This window comes from Talpa occidentalis, unplaced genomic scaffold, assembly GCF_014898055.3.
Source record: "Talpa occidentalis isolate TD23 unplaced genomic scaffold, MPIMG_talOcc4v2.1 talOcc4.10, whole genome shotgun sequence".
Lineage (NCBI taxonomy): Eukaryota > Metazoa > Chordata > Mammalia > Eulipotyphla > Talpidae > Talpa > Talpa occidentalis.
In genome coordinates, this window is record NW_023600993.1 from 34,023,636 (window position 1) to 34,042,883 (window position 19,248).

The 19,248-nt window shown below is 49.1% G+C and overlaps 1 protein-coding gene across 8 annotated transcripts in view; it reads right to left on the reverse strand.

Annotated features, from left to right (window-relative positions):
* PFKFB4 (6-phosphofructo-2-kinase/fructose-2,6-biphosphatase 4) overlaps window positions 1–19,248 on the reverse strand; it is a 34,271-nt gene that overhangs the window by 10,597 nt on the left and 4,426 nt on the right. For 6 of the 8 annotated variants that reach the window (XM_037528601.2, XM_037528599.2, XM_037528594.2 and 3 more), the window contains exons 2-9: window positions 13,906–14,022; window positions 13,648–13,744; window positions 11,037–11,103; window positions 9,950–10,024; window positions 9,579–9,635; window positions 8,875–8,996; window positions 6,189–6,396; window positions 5,491–5,637 (exon numbers count right to left, since the gene is read on the reverse strand). In XM_037528601.2, coding sequence (XP_037384498.1) covers window positions 5,491–5,637; window positions 6,189–6,396; window positions 8,875–8,996; window positions 9,579–9,635; window positions 9,950–10,024; window positions 11,037–11,103; window positions 13,648–13,744; window positions 13,906–14,022 — 890 coding nt within the window. Of the gene's footprint in view, window positions 1–5,490; window positions 5,638–6,188; window positions 6,397–8,874; window positions 8,997–9,578; window positions 9,636–9,949; window positions 10,025–11,036; window positions 11,104–13,647; window positions 13,745–13,905; window positions 14,023–16,275; window positions 16,394–17,916; window positions 19,115–19,248 lie in introns of those variants that run through there. The other 2 variants (XM_054693906.1, XM_037528603.2) reach the window with 2 other exon arrangements.

Consider the following 19,248-nt stretch of genomic DNA (forward strand, 5'->3'; position numbering starts at 1 on the left):
TTATTTTCCTGTTATTAACTTTGATAAGGATATTTGAATTGTTCCTTTATTTATGTGCATCCTGCTTAAGAATGTTTTTGAAACACCTTAATGACTAATGAAATAAAAATTACTGCTTACTTTCCAAATTGTGAAAAAGATAGTATTTATACAGAACAATTAGAATGAAAATTACAAGGTGCTAAAACAAGATCAAACACACAATTATAATAATAAATGTAAATGGACTGTTTAGATCCTTGACCTAAAAGTTCTCAGATTAGGTTGAAAAATAAGTCAAAGATGTGCTCCTTTCATCTAAAGAAAATGGCACTAAAAAGTAAAAATAAAAGGGAATAAGTATAACAACAACAAAAAACAGATGAAAAAGCAGGGAAGGCAAATTAAAACCACAATTAGATACCATCTCTTACCCCTTAGGATGGATACTATCCCACCCCTCACCAAAGAAAAAATCAGAATAACAATTGTTGGTGAGGATGTAGCAAAAAGTCTAAGAGACATTTGTACACCCATGTTCACTGGCAGCATTATTCACAAGAGCTAAAAGGTCCATGACAGATGAATGGATAAGCACATGTAGTATATACGCTGTTAAGAGGATGAGCCTTGAGGGCATTACGCTAAAGGAAGTAGGTGGGTCACAAAAGACACTAAGCCTATGATTCCATTTTCTTGAGGACCTAGAGTAGTCAGATTCATAGAGACAGAAAGTAAAATAGTGATTGCAGGGGGGCAGTGAGGCGAATGGGGAATTATTGCTTAATGGGTCGAATTTCCATTTTATTATTTTTTTTTTTTTTTTTAATAGAGGCATGTTTTATTTATTTATTTTATTTGTTTGTTTGTTTTGTTTATACATGCACTGGGTACAGTCAGAAGCGCGGGAGGGTGAGAGAATTCACCAGAGCCAGAGCGGGGAGCAGAGCAGGCAGAAGGACCGAAGTACACTGCTGAGGGGAGCAGCGGGCGGCAGGAGAGGTCTGCGCGCCATGTGGGACCCTCCTCCCGTGGCCGGGGAGCAGCCGGGGGATCGAACCGGCGCCGCAGATGCCGCGGGCAGCTTCGCAACCCAGCGCTCAACCGCTGCGCCACCGGGGAGGCCCGAATTTCCATTTTATAAATTGAAAAGGGTTCAAAAGATGGATGGTGGTGATGGCTGCAAAACATTATTATTAATGTGTTTCGTATCACTGAGCTATGCACTTAAAAATGGTGGTTAAAAATAAAAAAACAATGAAATCTAGCTATTGGCAACAACTGGATGGACCTTGAGAACATTATGCTAGGTAAAGTAAGTCAGAGTAGGACACACGCCAAAGGTCTGGTCAACATCTGAACTGGAGTCTGATAAGACCTGAGCAGAGAAGCCAGGGACGCCTTGCCAAATCCCTGGCCCACAGAAACGGTGAGATAATAAAAGGCTGTTGTTGAAGCCACCAAGTTTGCGGTAATTTATACAGAGTGTAAAATGAATCCAGTGAGCATACAGGTGTTCCGATAAAAGTGTTTCTACACTGCTATAAATGGTTAAAACATATGGAGAAGGAAATCATAATTTTTATGGAAGTAGAATGTACATACAATGAAGCATACCACTTTTAAGTATAATTCAATGAGTTTTAACATATGTATAATGTTGTATAACCCCTATACAAACTTGTATAACTCCCTACCACAATCATGATTGTGATTTGTGATTGTGACTAATTTGGAAATGGTCAACTCTCTTTTACCCAATATTCTGCAAATATTTCATGCATCCTCTCCACCTAACTTTTTCTAGGACTCCAAGAGCTACATGTATTAAATTGTTTTTTATCATCTCACAAATCACTGATGCTCTGTTCCCTTAAAACTTTCCACAATAAAACGTCAGGGACAAAAAAGATGACTCAGTAATATGTTTTAAGAATAGGTCATAGATAATTCTAATGTCTCCAAAGAATTATTTCTAAGAATACAAAGCTTTAGGTCAAAGAGGTTTGCTGAAGGAAGAATAAGTATCCAGGGCTCAGAAAAAGCTGGGAACTTACGAAATTCATTTTATAATATCACCCCACTCAATTAAGGCCAAAACAAGGAAATCCAGTTTGTTTATCACTTATTGCCAAGAGGCAATGCAATAAAACAAAACAGAAATATAAGGTGTATAGATTGGGAAGGCAAAAACGGAATTATCCTTGTTTCATACGGTTTCAATATACTGGCTCTTTAAGAAAACTTAAGAAAAGCATCTGAAAAGTGACTAGAGCCAATAAAAGAATTTGGTCACATATTTTCTGAGAACCAGCAATAACCAGACAGAGTGGGGATGAGATCTTAGTTACAAGAAGCGACAAGGAGTCTCCTTCCTTGAGGCCATGTGGCCCAAGCTGCCACAGGAGACTCTACAGCTGTGTCCCATGTTAACAGCCCTGCTGTCACGCTCTGGGGACTGGCTGTCCCCATGAATGGTGTCCTTGGGGCCCCTCCCATCTCCCAATGCTAGGGACTCACCTTAAGGACTCCCCCTCTTTTCCAGCCTAGATGAACTCCATGGCATGTGACTTCACCACCTTCCTCCTAACGCCTCATCATCTCTGCCCCGCTGTATTTCCATCACATACAAAAGTGAACAAGCTGACAAGCTGAGTATGTGGCTTGCCTTTTCTATATTCATCTGTTGGGGGCTGGAGGTTTGCCTTCAGGACACCGAAAAAAGTGCCCCAGAAAACTCCTGGACTCCAGGCCAGCTAACTCCCATTTAAAATTTCTCCTTCCTCTCACTCTGAGGGGACCCTCCATAAGATTCTGCAGGAAGACACTGGACATAGTTCTCTGTGGCCATCTGCACCTCTCTCTCCTCCTGCTACCTTGGAATCTGGCTCTCTGCCCCCTCTCAGGGCCTCCTATACCTTCCTCCCCATACTCTCATTCTCTTCCTTTCTACCAGCCCCTCTTCGTCATTTGAATCACAGCCAAGTTTCCTTCAACTCTGCCCTCTATTCCTATTGGGCACCAGCCCCACCACGTTCATGCCAGGAACCCCAGTGCTCTCCTTACCATGTCCCAGTGGTCAGTTTGGAGTCTGGCCTCATTCCCCACCTGTGGTATCTTACCCCACTGACTACTGCCTCCTCCCTACTTTGACTTCCATGAACCCCGTATTTATTGAGCACCTACCATGTGGTGAACAAAGGAGACATAATTCCTGCCCTCCGGGAGTCCATCGCCTTCCTTACCCCAGAACCCATCCCAGGGACTGAAACCTGGAGTCACCTGGATGTCTTTCTCCTTCTTAGCCCCATCGTCAGGCATCAGGTTCTAGCACTTCACCAGGATCTCGGCCCCCAGGACCTGGCCCAGGTCCTAACACAGGGTGGGCTCACATAAATATGTGTCGAATACATGAATAAAAAGCCCAGGTCCATCCACTCCTCTTTCACTGCCACCACCCGGGTCCAGGTGTTATCACCATCCCAGGCCACCATGAGCACCTCTAAATGGTCTCCCCTCTTCAACTTGTACTCCTCCTCATCCTAACAAAACCATTCTCCACCCCAGTTGGGGTGACTTCTCTAAGATTCAAATCTGATCTCAGTAGAGATTTCCACATCAGCCAATGGTGGACTACATTTTTTCCCTCCAACGAGAGCAACCAGAAAAGCCAGAAAGAAAATTTTTAGGGGCCTCCCTGGTGGTGCAGGGGGTTAAGGCGCAACCTATGAAGCTATCCGAAGCCTCTGCAGTGCGAGTTCGATCCCCAGCCAGCTGGGGAGCAACCCACATGGCAAGGCAGACCTCTCCTGACTCACCCACTGCTCCCCTCAGCAGTGTATTTCAGTCAATCTGCCTGTTCTGTTCCCCACTCTGTCTCTTGTGAATCCTCTCACCCCCCCACACCTCTAGCCTGTACCCCAGCTCTTGTGTGCATAAAATCTTTTAAAAAAGGGAAATTTTTAGAAATATTTTGATTAAATCAGAGATCTATCAAAACAAAGAAGACTTGAGGGATCAAGATCTTGGAGTGAAGGGAAATCTAAAGCCATGAACCTGATATATAGCACCATTTCCCCCTTTGAAGTTTTGCTAATTTGAAAGAAGTGGGGGTGGAGGGGGCTGGCAGGTGGTGGTGATGATGAAGTAGGTGAGGGAGTCAAAAACTTCACTTACAAGATAGGTAAGCCCTGGAGATGTAATTCCAGAATGGTGACTACAGGTAATAACTTTGTAGCATATATTCAAAAATTGCTGAGAATAAATCTTAAAAGTTTTCATCACAAGAAAACAATGTAACTATGCGAGCTGTAGCTGTTGGGTGTTAACTCAATTGTATTGTGGTGCTATTTTGTCATATAAACCTAAATCATTATGTCATACACCTAACACTAATAGAATGCTGTATGTCAGTTATAGCTTAACAAACCTGGTGGTAGGGGGAGGAGGAAGTCAGGAAGCAGGAAGCGAGGACTGAGTGGGCAGATGCTTGGCAGAGCTGCTAGCAGTGCTGGGTAGAGGAGACAAAAAACAGACACTTGGGGGCCACAGGGTTTTCCATCGGAAACTTAAAGACTGTGCCCTAAGAGGAGGAGGACCAGAAAATGAAGCAGCCTCCACAAAGATCAAAATGCTACTCTGAAGTAGCTCTAGTCTGATGACACTGAGGTAATCCATTCCACTGTCTGCCAGAAGCAAAAACAAGCCCTCGGACATGCTCAGCGAAATAAGCCAGAAAGAAAAAGAAAAATACCGGATGGTCTCACTCATAGCAGGAATCTAGAAAACTTAAATAAGGGACCAGGAAAAAGAATAACTATAAGAAAGTGAAAATCAAAATCAACAAACAACTATGAACCAGAGACACTCTATGGGGGGTGGGGCGTGGGGAGGGGAGGGATTGGGGTCAAAATAAGGGGGTCGCAATTGTATGGGGAATATAAAAATTTAAAAAAAAAGAAAAAAAACAAGCCCTCAGAGAAAGGCAGCATTAACCAGGATCGTGAATTATCTCCACAGTTGTTCATACAAATTAAAAATTACCATGCATGTATATTTATCCAGAATACATAAAGAAGACCTAAAAATCAGTATGAAAATGGCAGACAACCAATATGGGGGGAGGAGGGGAAGAGCAAAAGAACTCACAGAAGATAACCAGTAAAAGTAATAAAGAACTGCTGTAACGAAAAACAGTAAACTGGTACATGAACAGGCAGAAATTATTTGTAAGAACGTAATATAAAGGTAGGCAACACAAATCAACAGGAAAAGGAGGGATAGATGGTAAATGAGTTAAATAGGGAAAAACCAGATTTAAGGTCTATGACAGAACAGCAAAATAAATTATGTTTGGTCAGGGAAGAAGGGGAGGTAGGGCGAAATCAAAACCCTAAAACATGAAGAAAGGTTAAGGAGAAAGATCTCTCTGACCCCCAACACGCATGTACAATGAGTACAGCTGTGCCCAGGAAACCTGGGGCAGAAATGAAGGAAGAGAATCATGATTACCGCGTCGATCTCATTGAGAACCTTCCACTGCTCATAAGGCACACCCAGGGCCTCGGCTGTCTGGATCGTCCTCTTCATCTGACTTGTCCAGACCTTCAGGTCCTTGATGTTCTGATCACTGATAAACTGGGCCAGACTCTTGGCAAACTGAAATACACAGCAAGAAAATTCACATCCGCGGGTGCTGGGTTGTCCTCAGAGGCCCCACAGTTACCTGTGAGGACATGCTCAGCCTCAGAGAACACATGTCTGATAAGAAACAAACCAACCTCTCAAGGACACCCACACCCACAAGTGCTATTCTTGTGTATCCTTACCAGACCCTGGGTGCTGTCCAACAGTGACTCATCCAGCCCCCTGCTACCATCCGCTACCTCCACATGGGTCCTAGACTGTATGACCTCTCCACTGAGGCCTCAAGAGCTCTCCCAACTGTGGCTAGACATCAGCTGCACTGTAGGGACTCATGTCACTCCCAGGATGGCTACTGACAGCTCACATGAAGATCACAGATGCCAGGTATCTGATTGGTACTCAGTGACCTTCCCAATGTGATGGGAACATCTGAGACTAAATGAAGGTCATCTACCTCAACTGCACGTTAGCTATGAGAGCTGGAGCCCAGTCTCAGGGTACTCACACATACACATACCCAGTCACCCAGAGACATCAATGCATAGACACACACACACACTGACCTCCCTACCCCGGGGGGATAGTCCTGGGTCCCCACCAATCCGACCCTTGAGGTTGAGCTCGCTCTCCCCGTGACGGCAGAGGTAGATGGAGCGGGGGGTCACATGGATGTTCATGAGGTAATACACGATGCGGCTCTGGATGTGATCAGCCACACGGTTTACCACGTAGCTCTGCCCCACGTCCATGATCTTGATGTAGGACAGATCCCTTTCCAAAGAGAAGATAGGGAGAGGACTGTGAGTATGAGCAGGGCCCTCAAGGGCACATCTTGCCAGCTGCAGGAGATGGCCGCAAGGCTTCGCATCTCTGACCACCAGGCTTGACATCGCAACACACAGGACTGTTAGCTGGTGTTCAAGATGGGGGTTGGAGGTGGGGGCAACACAGAGCACCCAAACCCTGGAAGAGGTGCTCAACCAGAAGGTGCTCAACCAGAAAAGCCCAGGGTTCAGTTTAGAGAACACACTTATTTACTTATGTATTGGGGAGCAGGTGGGCAGCAGGCAGAAAAGGCAGGGTTTCTCCGGTCTCAATCATAGGTCCAGCCCGCAGCCCTCTGGATGTGCCCACTGGGGTTCTCACTGTTTGCACCATGGGACCGTGGCTTAGGTTTTGGGTTGTTAGATTGACACCACCAGTAAAATTAGGAACATTTACTGCCAAATCCAAGGTGAGCTGTTTCAAAATACTCCCTCTGATGTGGTCATATCAGAGAACAATGAGGAGAAACGCAGTCCTGGGGAAACCCGGAAACACGAAACTACACAGAAGCCCCCAGGCAAGGAAGCTCAGCCAGGTCAGGCACCGTTCTGCAGACACCCCCAGAAGCCATCCTTCTAACAGCTGCTTGTTTCAACCTGGGCTCATATGCACTATGTATTTTTATGCAATAATAAACGACCCAAGTACAAGTACAGCCTTCTCACTTATTGCTGTACAATGTACTTCCCCACTTCTGCTTTTGTAAGTGGTTTCATTTTTAGCACAGTTGTGCCCATTTATTTACATATTGTCTGTTTCTTGCGCACTGTAGTGGCAAGCCAAATACATACCCGTCCCAAACCAAAAATATTTACTATCTGACCCTTTACAGAAAAAGCTTGCTGACAGCTGCCGTAAGACCCTCAACTAAATGTCCCTTGTGGACACGGAGACCCCTCTCACCCCATGCCCCCTCTGCTGCATCTTCTGATCCCCAGGGAAGCAGGGGGAGCTGACAGGCACTGGCCACTGTTGAGGTTCCTGGCAGGGTCTGGGCCCCTTTACCTCCCTTCTCAAATCAGACTGAGTATTACAGAAGAGCATGGAAAACTTGCAGTTTGTGACAACACGCATGGACTTCGAGGGTGTTCTGGTAAGTGAAGCCAGTCAGACAGAGAAAGACAAATACCATATAATCTCACATATAGGGGAAATGTAAAAAGCAAAATAAATAAACAAAACAAAACTCATAGATACAGAGGACAGACTGGTAGTTACTGAAGGGTAGGGGGTTGGCAGGTGGGCAAAATGGGTGAAGGGGGTTGAGAGGTTAAAAAAAAAATAAACAGGTCACAGGGATGTGGTGTACAGGATGGGATTCACAGGCAATAATATTTTATTGCAAATTAGAAAAATTTCTAAGAATTGATGGAAAACATATTACCTCAATAAAAGATAATATAATTTTAAAAACAGGGCCTCCCTGGTTGAGCGCTGGGTTGCGAAGCTGCCCGCAGCCTCTGCAGCACTGGTTCAATCTCCGGCTGCTCCCCGGCCACCGGAGGAGGGTCCCACATGGCGCGCAGACCTCTCCTGCCGCCCGCTGCTCCCCTCAGCAGTGTACTTCGGTCCTTCTGCCTGCTCTGCTCCCCGCTCTGGCTCTGGTGAATTCTCTCGCCCTCCCGCGCTTCTGACTGTACCCAGTGCTTATATAAATGAATGAATGAATGAATGAATGAATGAATGAAAATAAATCTTTAAAAAAACAGATGGGAAATGAGCTTATTGTAATGATCATTTCACACTGTATACAAATCATCATGGGGGCTCCCCGGTGGCACAGCGGTTGAGCGCTGGGTTGCGAAGCTGCCCGCAGCCTCTACGATGCCGGTTCAATCCCCGGCTGCTCCCCGGCCACCGGAGGAGGGTCCCACATGGCGCGCAGACCTCTCCTGCCGCCCGCTGCTCCCCTCAGCAGTGTACTTCGGTCCTTCTGCCTGCTCTGCTCCCCGCTCTGGCTCTGGTGAATTCTCTCACCCTCCCGCGCTTCTGACTGTACCCAGTGCATGTATGAACAAAACAAACAAATAAATAAATAAATAAATAAATAAAAACATGCCTCTATTTAAAAAAAAAAAAATCAGACTTGTACAAATCATCATGGTGTGCACCTGGAGCTAACATGATGTTGCATGTCAGTTTTACTTGAATAAAAAATAAAGAACATGTAAGGTGGGAAAATTCTCTGCCTAAAGCTTGGTCTGATTTTATGGTGAAACAGTAGAAAATTCTGACTCACAGAGCGCTAGATAAGGCAACGGGGACTGTATAGGTCACTCTGGCCCATGACTTCTACTCCATTGAAAGAAACAAAAAAGGCCAGACGATCTCTGCCTGTTGGAGTGGCCTCTCAACTACCACCATGGGGAGGCAGTCAAATGGGACCCCAGCACTCACCGCAGAGCCCGTGCTCTCCTCACTCACCTGTCCAGGTCCTCATCCAGCGACTCATAGGAGTTCTCATAGCACTCGATGCGCCTCATGAAATCCTCCGTGGCCTCATCGCTATCCCGGTTGACATAGTCGGGGCTGCCCAGTTTCACTTGCTGTCAGAGCAAGGACACATCAGGGCTGTAGGCCAGGCAGGGCGGATGACCAAGGAGAATGCTGGAGCCGGGGGTTTGGGGGACAGGAGACCAAGCCAAGTCTGGGGGCAAGAGACTAGAGGCCAACCCCAGGGGACCTGGTCCCATAGTCCAGCAGCTTCCTGGCTAAAGAGAGAAGAGCTGGACACCCTAAGATTAGAGTCCGTCATCCTTATGGCACAGGGGGAGGTAAGGCCAGAGGGGCAAAAGCCACTTCCCTCCTGAGGGGGGATGGATCTCTCTTTCAAAATATAATGCCCAAAACCCCCACCACTGGGCATTGAAATTCCTCTCCCATTGACCTAGGGACTGTGAGGGGGAAGGTAAGAGGAGAGATAAGAAGGAATGTCTGCAGTCACACAATCCTCCACTCAAGTGGTCCTCAAGGATCCCCAGCATTCCACTCCCTCCTCCCTCCCCTAAGGTTCAAGACAACTGACTTAGGGTAAGCCCAGGCAGCAGCCCAAACCTGGAGATGGACCTCACTGCCACATGCCACCTCAGTTGTATCACCACCCCCACAATGTCAGGGGGAGCACTCACCACGATGTTGGCAGCTATGACCTCAGGATCCACACAGATGGACTCAACAAAAAAGGTCTGCAGCAAGCCCAGGGCAGGCAGGAGGGAAGGAACCATAGACATATTTAGGGTCCTGGGCCTGACTCCCCAAAGCACTTTTTCTGGGGCAAGTTCAAGGAGCACAAAACTCAAGCAAGTGCTGTTCTCTGTCCAGAAGTCTCCCACCAAGCACCCCACCTCCTCAGGAAGAAAACCTCAGAGCAATCCCCCTCATCCCAAAGCCAATCAGGCCTGCCCAATGCCTTGCACCCATCAAGAGGCTGAGAAAGGGGCCCCTGGAGCACCCAAATATGTCACAGCTCAACCAAGGAGGGGAGTCAAGGAGGCCTCACCTTGTAGCCGTTCTGTTCCCCAAAATTAAAGATGGTTGCTCTCCGTTCTCGGGTAGTATTTGTTGCATCAAAAACCTAGGACCAAACTGGGGTTAACTTGACCTCTGGCCCAAAAGAAGGTAGGTCACCCAGCAGCTACAGTGCAGGGACCAGGCTTCTCCCCAGGACCCATACTGCCAAGGCCACCTGCCTGGCTCTTCTCCTTGAGACCTGCAAGCTCTGGGCTGGGCCCCCTTCCTTGGGAAGGATGTGTCAAGTAAGTGGAAGGAGTGGATGCTCCCGGTAGGGCGCACACCCTTGGCTGGAGGCACGTACTCAGCACAGGTCTGCACACAGCAGGTGCTCAGTTTATGTCTGACTCAAAGAACTTCCAGTGAAACCAGTTCAACCTGGAGAATTAAACTCACATTTATTTCCATTCTGTCCTGAGACCCCAGTAAAATGGGGATAGAAAGATAAAGAGAACAGCAGAGAAGAAAAGAGATGGAAGATAGCAACAAAATATTGTCAGACCGACACATGGGAAAGGGGAAATGGAGAAAACCAAACATAAGCCTTTGCCAACCAGAACAGGGTCGGGACCCAGGCACAGGCATCTCTGAAGCAGGGAACAAGGGTGCAGGGGAAAGAGGAGGAGTGGCCGACAGCGCAACAAAGGCCCCTCACTCAACTCTGTCCCACCCTCGTCTGACCAGAGGGGCCAGGCACAGGTGCAAGTAAGTCCCTTGCCCAAGGTTCACGCGATTCCTGGACCCAGCACCACACACTGGGTAGGATTCTCCCAGTGCCAGGAGAGATCATATTTGCAAAGGAATTAGAGACAAATGATATCTCCACTTGAAGGGGGGCCAAAAACGTATTCACAGGGAAGTCTTCAGGGTCAGTGCAACCACAAACCCAGAAGGAAGTGCCTGGCCCACAAGCCGGCGCCAGCTCCCCCTGCAGAGCTGCTGCAGACTTCCTCCCAGGGGGCTGGCACCCAGGGGCCCCCGTGACAATACACACCCGCCCCCACCTCCCACAGCAAAGGGGTAGGTGCATGTGGGCTACAAGAATCACTCCTAGATGTTACCAAGGTCACACTCACCGCCACATGCCCCCCCTCCTCGCTGAGGAAGCGCCGGACATCGTGCAGGGCTGCCAGGGCACACTGCCTGGGGGAGAGAGGACACAGTCAGCCTAGCAAGACCGAGGCAGGAGGCAGCACAGGGACCCTCTCTCAGACAGGATGGGGGCAGCCCCCGGGGCTTCCTTCTCTCTTTTCAAGGTTTCTCTTCTCTTTTTGGGGGGTGATTTTCAGTGTTTTTTGCTAACTCTGCTTCTGCCGGTGGGAGGCTGTACATTCTAGATCATTATTTTTGGAAAGACCACTTTTTTGGACTTTCCCCTTCTCATCTCATCGTGTACAAACCCAGGCTGCCATTCTGCCTTATTCACGATCTCTGTCATGCATTTTCCCTGAGTATCGAAATACACACTTTGAAAACCGGCCCTCTCCTTCGTGGGAAGACTGGGGTCAGGGGTCGGCCTATTCTGTTCCCCACTCTGTCTCTGGTGAATCCTCTCACCCCCCTGCACCTCTGGCCTGTACCCACAGTTCTTGTATGCATAAATAAATAAATCCTTTTTTTTTAAAAAGAACCCCCTTTCCATCACAGGGTCGGGGGTATGCCAGAAGTAACCCAGGGTCAGGCTCTATATCTCCACAAGATAAGGTTGGTCACCAGAAAGATCAAGAGTTTAAAGGTTCCAAATTCCAGGGAGGATTCTGGGATTTGGAGATTCTGGAATTTGGAACATGCATGGTACAGGTGCCCCCAGTTGAAACCCTGAGCACTACACACTGAGTCTCTAATGAGCTTCCCTGGTAGACACTTCACATGTGTTGTCACAATGTGATGCTGGAGGAATTCAGTGCATCACGTGGGGACCAGGGAGAGCACTCCTGGATGCTTGCCTCTGGTTTTCCCTGGGCTATACCCCATGTACATCTCCCTTCGTTGATCCTGCTTGGTGGCAGTTTTCTTTAATAAGCCTTAGCAGAATAACCACTGCTGAGCTCTAGGATTCATCCTAGAAAATTGCTGAACCTGGGGGTGGTCTTGGGAACTATGTCTGAATGTGCTAGAGTGAGCAGAGGGTGAGCATGAGTACGCCCCTGTGTGCATATGAGGTATGCAAGTGTGTGTACTTGCCTCCGTGTGGCGCTGTGTGATTGCATGTGCTGGAGCAAGGTCGAGGGGGTTCTGTGTGTAGGCGACCGCAGGGTGCATATGGAGCTTGTGAGCACGAGCATGAGTGTGCCTGGTGGTGCGCACGTGATCTGTATGTGCATGCGACTCTGCCTGCCCTTGCCTAATCTTCCAGTGTGCTCACGTCAGAGACAGATCTCAACGTCGTTGTGCTCTAAGGATCTCAACAATGTGTGAGTCCCTGCGTCTCTGGGAAATGCAGTCTTTTCTTCCCAGGTAGCCCATTTTTTAAAAGTCTGCTCCTTCTATTTTGCCAATTATTTGTGGGACATTTGGGGCTGATTAATGGGAAATGACCCAGTGTCTGAGTGGCCATATTCAGGTTTTGGATATAAGAACAGGGGCGGGGAGTCCCTAGGTATGGCTGCAGAGAGGCACATGTGAACCTGTCCCCAGCTTCTAGGGCAGCACCCCTGTTCCTTTTGGGTGACCTTGGACTAGCTCCCTCACCTCTTTGACTCTGGGTTTCCCCATTTGAATGAAATACAACACTCCAATCTTAATGAGTGGCCTGAGTGGAATGGCACATGGGCTCTGGGGATGCCAGCTCCCTTATCCCACAAATACTTTGCATTCAGACAGGCTAGTCTTCAAATTCAAACTCTGAGTGATCCCAGAAATATCATCACTTTCTGACCTCAGTCTCAGCATCTGAGAGCAAGGTGTCCCCACCTACTGATGGGAAGGTCAAACAAGCTAATCAGTTCCCACAGTTTGAGGCTGTTGCAGAACTGGCATTGATCTCCAAATTGGGTATTACTGGGATGATAGGACAGTTTTTAGTGGCAGATGGACTTAGATTCAAGTCAGGGCTCTGTGAAGTAACTTGTGTGAGACTCCTGGGGAGTCAGTTTCCTTATCTGTTGAATGGGGAGGGAGGAACAATGGGCATCAAGCACCTAGCACGCAAGAGTTCGATATCCATCCCCTCTCTTGTCTGACTTAATATCACAAAAGGGTTCAGCCTCAAGCTTTTTGGACAATCTGGACAGAGGCCTGAATGTCAGACAATCCTTTCCTTCTTAGGGTAGCCTGGCCTAGTCCCATAGAGCAAAAGCAAAGGCCTGCTGAGGAGTCAAACCCCACAGTGGGGGGCTCTAGCCCTCTGGTGAGATGAAAGAGCAGGAAGCAGTATTCAGACCCCTGCAGCAGAAGTTGGGAGGGGGTCTTCTGGTCTGGGGCAGAACTTGATTTGGGGGGGGTCACAAGTGATGGACCAATCTCTGCTCAATGCCTCCCACAACGGCTAGGCCCAAAGCTAGCCACTGCCATCCTGAGCTGGCAAGGAAGCTTCCTGATGCCGCAGCTGACATGCACCAAGGGGAGCAGAGCAACGCTCCTTAGACCACCAGAGAACAAGGACAGGGCTCAGGAGTGGTCACCTCATTGTCACCAGCAGGGCTCCAGGCCTTGTCTATAAATACACAGACATACATACAGCCTTACTTCCTGATTTTCAGTCCTTCTTCATTGTCTGGAAGGAAAAACTCAAAAGATGTGTAGGTCTTGACCATGTCCCGGCGATACTGGCCAACGTTGAATTCTGGGGAAAGGAGAGGCTCAGCTTTCACATAACAGCATAACCCTCCCCAACTTCTGACCTTGACCCACCCTCAGGCCCTGCCTAAAATCCAGCATTCTCTCTCTTCCCTCTGCCCCACAAAACCCCAAATGCCCTCTTGGAAAACTGAGGTCAAGACTCACCCTTCGTGGGCACACCAATCCAATTCAGGTAGCGAGTCAGCTTTTTAGAGATGTAGGTCTTGCCCCTGGCAGGCAGGCCCACCATGACAATGAGCGTGGGGCAGTTGGTCATGCAAACTGAAAGGCAAGAGCATGGCATCAGACAGGGCTGGGACCCCTTCCAGGATGTCATTCTCTCTCTGCTATAGTTCCTTAACCTCAGGGCACAGGACTAGTATCAGATGTACCTTCCTGTCTCCTCACATCCACAGCTCCCTGAGTGCCCCCAGAACCTAGTCTTAAGTCACCACCGTCATACTCCCCTTGCTGTTTGGACTCCAGCAGTACAAGGAATCTCACCAGCCCTTGTCCTGACATACTGCCACGCCCCCGGCCAGACACTGTTGGGGAGTTCCCATCACATACAGGACGGAGCCCAATCCCAGGGGCATATTCAATGCCCTGCCATCCAGGGGTCTATACCCCTCCTCCAATAATCATTCAGCATTTTCAGTGTGCAGCTCACGGTTTACCCTCTTCATGATACCAGCTCAAAAGCTGTCTCCCCAATGCATCCTTTCTCCAAGGCACCTCCATGCCCACATGGTGCCCTCTCTCCCACGATTCTGGCCATCTCACAGAGTCTGTCTCTCCTGAACACAGCTTTGGGCCACTGGGGGTTCTGGCAGAGTTGGTGATCAAAAATTATGGGCAGGAGAGAGAAGAAAGCATCTTGAAACCCACCAGGGCGAGGGCCACCAGGGTGAGGGCCACCAGGTGCTGGGACAAGAGATCCAGGCCGATGCTTACTAGGGCTGTCCCTCTGGTAGCCAACCCAACAACATTCCATGTGCCACTGGTGTGCCTACATGAAGTTGTCAAGGCTAGAGGCAGAGAAGGGTCTGGCTTAGCCCTCAGTCCCTGGACTTCTAGGACACCACGGCTGCGTTACTGTCAAAGTCATGTGACCTGGTTCAGCTTTCTGTTTGGTATCACTTCAGAAGCCTCGGGAAGCTTTCCTTTCATTATCCTCAGGACCTGGGCCAGGTGAAACAACAGCAGACTAACAGGTGGACAGATGTGGGAATCTGTCATTGCCCCTTCTTCGCCCACGTGGTTTTCCAAGTACCTTCACCTAGTAGACAGAATGCTCGGCCCTGCCCCACAAGTTGTCTTCCTGGCAGGAGTTGGAGCACAGAGACCCCAGGGACAGCCCTGCCTGGGGTCGGGTTCCTAGCTTGGCACTTACTGGCAACTCTAAGCCTCAGTGTCCTCACCTGTATGATAGAATAATCCCTCAGTGAGGTCCAGCACTCTCCCCATGGAAAAGCCACAGCATTTCCAGGAGGCCGTGTTCTCTGCCAGCATGTCCGGCTATGGACATAGGTATACCTCTGCTCTGATGCTCTGGGGAACTAGGGGTGCAGAGGCACTGTCTGTCTCCAGGGAGACCCTGCAACAAGGGCCCTCCTTGCCACTAGGGTTTCCATAGCTCCTATGCATGGCCTTTGGGCAACTGTGAGCCCCAGGGGAGGAAGGGAAGGGATTCTAAGGAACACAGTGAGCAAGTGGGAGGAAACTTGCAGAAAAACCTCAGCATTGACTAAGGCAAGAGAAAAACAAGTTAGGTAAGGCCCTGCATCTTGAGGGCCAGAGTTGTTTGCACAATTCCTGGCTGACTGGCAGGGCACTCAAAAGGACAGAACATCTGCTAACTGTGTGGGGAAACCTATACTCAGCCTGTGAGGAGGTGACTCCTTCCCATTGCTCCCTGAAGGGCCCTCCCATGAACTCAGGTGTGAGGTCCTGGATCCCCTCTTCACATTTTCAACCCTCCCAGAGACACCTCTGGCCTCCTCTCACAGTGCTTGGTGACAGCACCCCTCCTCCTCTCCAAGGGCCGTCACAGTGGGCAGCAGATCAGGGCTGGACACAAAACAAGAGCAATAAATTACCTATTACCTCTGTTCCTTAAGATGAAAGTCCAAGGAAATGACCCAAAACAAAAGTCAAAGTACAATTGCCTTCGCAACAGCTCTGCTTACAACAACAAAACACTGGGAAAGTCCCAGCAGTAGAGAAATCGCAAACTGAGGCCCACGCAGAGGGTAGGTGCCATCGCACCTAAGAGAGGGTGTGTGCACCAGGTGAGCTGATATGCAGCTAGAACTACAGCTCTGGGTCTCAAGGATCCCGACACTGAGCAGGGGGATAGCAGAACACAGCTGTTGAGAAGGCTCAACCTATACGGAAGGAAATCTGAAGACATGTCAACTCAGCTTCCCTTCTAGTTCCTTTTCCTGTAAATTTGCTCAAGGCTACAGGAGCCCTAAGAGCCAAGACGCAGGTTTGCTAAACTGAAGCGGCCTGTTCGGCTGCCATTATAGTTACCTGCAGTTCTGCATTCCTATACGGTCAGAGCTGGCCTTCAGAACCGGTCAATCAGCCACATGAACCAAACCTTACAAGGTGCCTTCCATATCAATCAAGAGCAGAAAGCTTGATCACTCTGGGAAGGGTATGAATCAAGAGGTATGACCAGGAACGCCTGGGGGGCTGATGATGGATGTATAAACTTACTCCCAACTCATACTATCATGAGGTATGACCAGGAATGCCCGGGGTGCCGAGGACCGATATATGACAAGGGACCCCAGAAGCTGACTAGTGGAATGCCTTGTTGATAAGATTAGGACCATGGCTGGGGCCCTGGGGTCCAGTTTCGACTACAACACTTGGTCATCAAGCTGATAACAAGGTCAGCAGACTCATGTCCCCCCAAGCCCTAGATAACATTCCTGAGTTTCCCCCATCCTTTTCTCCTTGTCCTCCTAACCCACATAGCTGATGCTCTATGATTATTCTATCAATAAAAATGGCCAGGATCTTGCTCTCAAGCAGCATCCTGCATTATGTAGCCTGCTCCACGACTCCCGTGTCTTTGTCAGTGTCGTGTTGCCCAACGCAACACCAAGACGCCTGAGACAGGGACTACTAGTGATGGATGGTGACTGCTTTCTGGCAGTGCCACCTCAGGGGCAGCCACAAGTCCCTGGAGTGAGTTCCAAAACTGATTCCTGTGCTGCATCTTCCTACTTCTTGGGCCAGGCTGGGGAAGGAAAAGTTCTTTGAAATGAAGCAATCTGGCATCACTGTCTGTTCAGAAGGTACAGAAGGCCATCTGTCCTGTCATCCTGTGTACACACCAGTCACATTACCTAAGAAGAGTCTTGCCACCCTTTGGCTAAGATAAGCCACCACAAACACTGTCCTTTCTGTCTGCTCCCTGAGTTACCTCTTCACTCCCTGCCCTACCTGTCCCAAAGCACCTCAGATCTGAGCTGAAGGGTCAGTGATGAGGAAGGAAACAGCTTCCAGGTCCTTCTGTGTGGCTCTGAATTATATCAAAAGGATTAAAATTGCTAATGGAGATTGGGACATCCCTCGGCCAGTCCCACATAGCACTGGCCAGACCTGAGATCAAGAGAACTTCTACTGACCCCTCCACCCTCCAGTCTTCACTATCTTTGAGGTCCTCCAACTTAATCATAAGACCACCAGGCAGAGGGTAAAATGCTGCCCGGACACAGGCTCTGCGAACTACGATTGCCAGGCAGGTTCCACACTCCAGCTCACTGTTTACTGATCCCCTACTGAGAACTCAGGGCTCTAGCGTGGGGCCCAAACTCCTACATAATCTGAAGGTCTCATCTCTGGTCCCATGAGTGCCACCCCCTTCTCCAGGAAGCCTTCCTGTACTGAGATAACTCAGAGTCCTACTGATCGTAACAGCCCCTCTGCTCAGACCAGAGGCACATTTTAATCACATTACTTGAAGCTGGAGATACACAGGCCCTGCCCCAGGGACTGTGAGAACTGGGCAAATCCCCTCCCCATTAGGCCTCAGTTCCCTATAATAGGTTTTGGTTCAGAGCTGACACTTCAGGTCCCCACTGTGAGGTATCATGAAACAAAGAAGAATGGTGGTGATGAAATTACAGAATCACATGCTACCACTTATGGAGCACTTACCACTCCTTAAGAGGCTCACGGAGCCTCATGGAGCAGGCATGACAACGGTCTCTGTTCCACAGAGGAGGAACCTGAGCTCGTCAGCTCCTTGCCCAAGGTCACATGATGAGACCTGAGTGTTGCTGCCTCCAAAGTGTATGTTCTCACTCCTTCCCCTTTATGAAATAACAGCAGTCACCCCTAGCTAGGACCACACAGCCCTAACAACAGACTGGCTAGAAGCACAAGAGGAAGGAACCTTGGCCTCCACACTTTCAGAAAAGTCTGGAAGGAGGGCTGGCTAGGGCATGACCATAGCCTATCCCCAGGACTCAGAGCACTAACTGGAAAGCCATGGCCCCAGGTTGACAGTGTGATCACAGCCTTGGCTCCCCACCAGAACCTACCTACATCACAGTCACAGTCATGACCCACCATAATATCTGGTCAAAGTCATGGCCACTCCCTACCAGGATCCACAGTGCAGCAAAAGATACACACACTTCAAGACTTTTTTTAATATCCCGGTCAAAGTCAAGCCCCCGGCGGCCTTGAAGCACCACAAACACTGAGCACTCTCCCCTCCCTTATCATGCCCAAGCAGAGCTCAGAAGTGCAGGGAGACCCTAGCACATAATGCAATCTCCTGATGTCTGTTTTTACTACTTCTACCCTCAGTTGGACTAAATGTTCTGAGATCACTGCCAACTTGCAAATTCGTTACAATGCTTCAGTTACTCCAAAAACGAATCTTTGTTTTTCCTGATAATAAAAAGGCTGCAGGCTCATTTACGGACAAGCAGAAACAGAAAGTCAAGGAAATAGATTAAACACCCAGGACTCCAGGAAAGATGAGCCCCTTAACAAGCCTGTGAATTTCTGCATGTGGCCTAGCTGTTTAGCCCTCTAATTTTGCCAGTCACCCGTGACCACTTGCACATGCTTATACACCCATGAGCACAAGGATGGGCCCCTATGGCACAGTGTTCTCACTGCAGGTGCCTGAAAAACCTCCCAAAGCTGGGTTTCAGGCCCAAAGGGGTGAAGGCCAAGGGGACCCCTCCTCCCACCGGATGACTAGGCACCCTTGGGCCTTTGAAAATTCTGGGTTCAGAGAGATCAAGCGATTCCCTAGGTCCAACACAGCTCAGAGCCCAGTCAGACCACCGGTCTACCCCTTCTGGCCCGCAGAGAGGACAGCCCCGCGTTCAGAGTCCGCTCGGGTTTTGAGGTGGTGGGGACAGAGCGCTGAGAAGGGGGCGGGTCCTCTCCGAGGTGGTGCCGGCCAAACCTAGCCCCCTCTGAGCTGAGACGCCACCACGTACCAGTCCCCACCCCCTGCTCTGCCACACC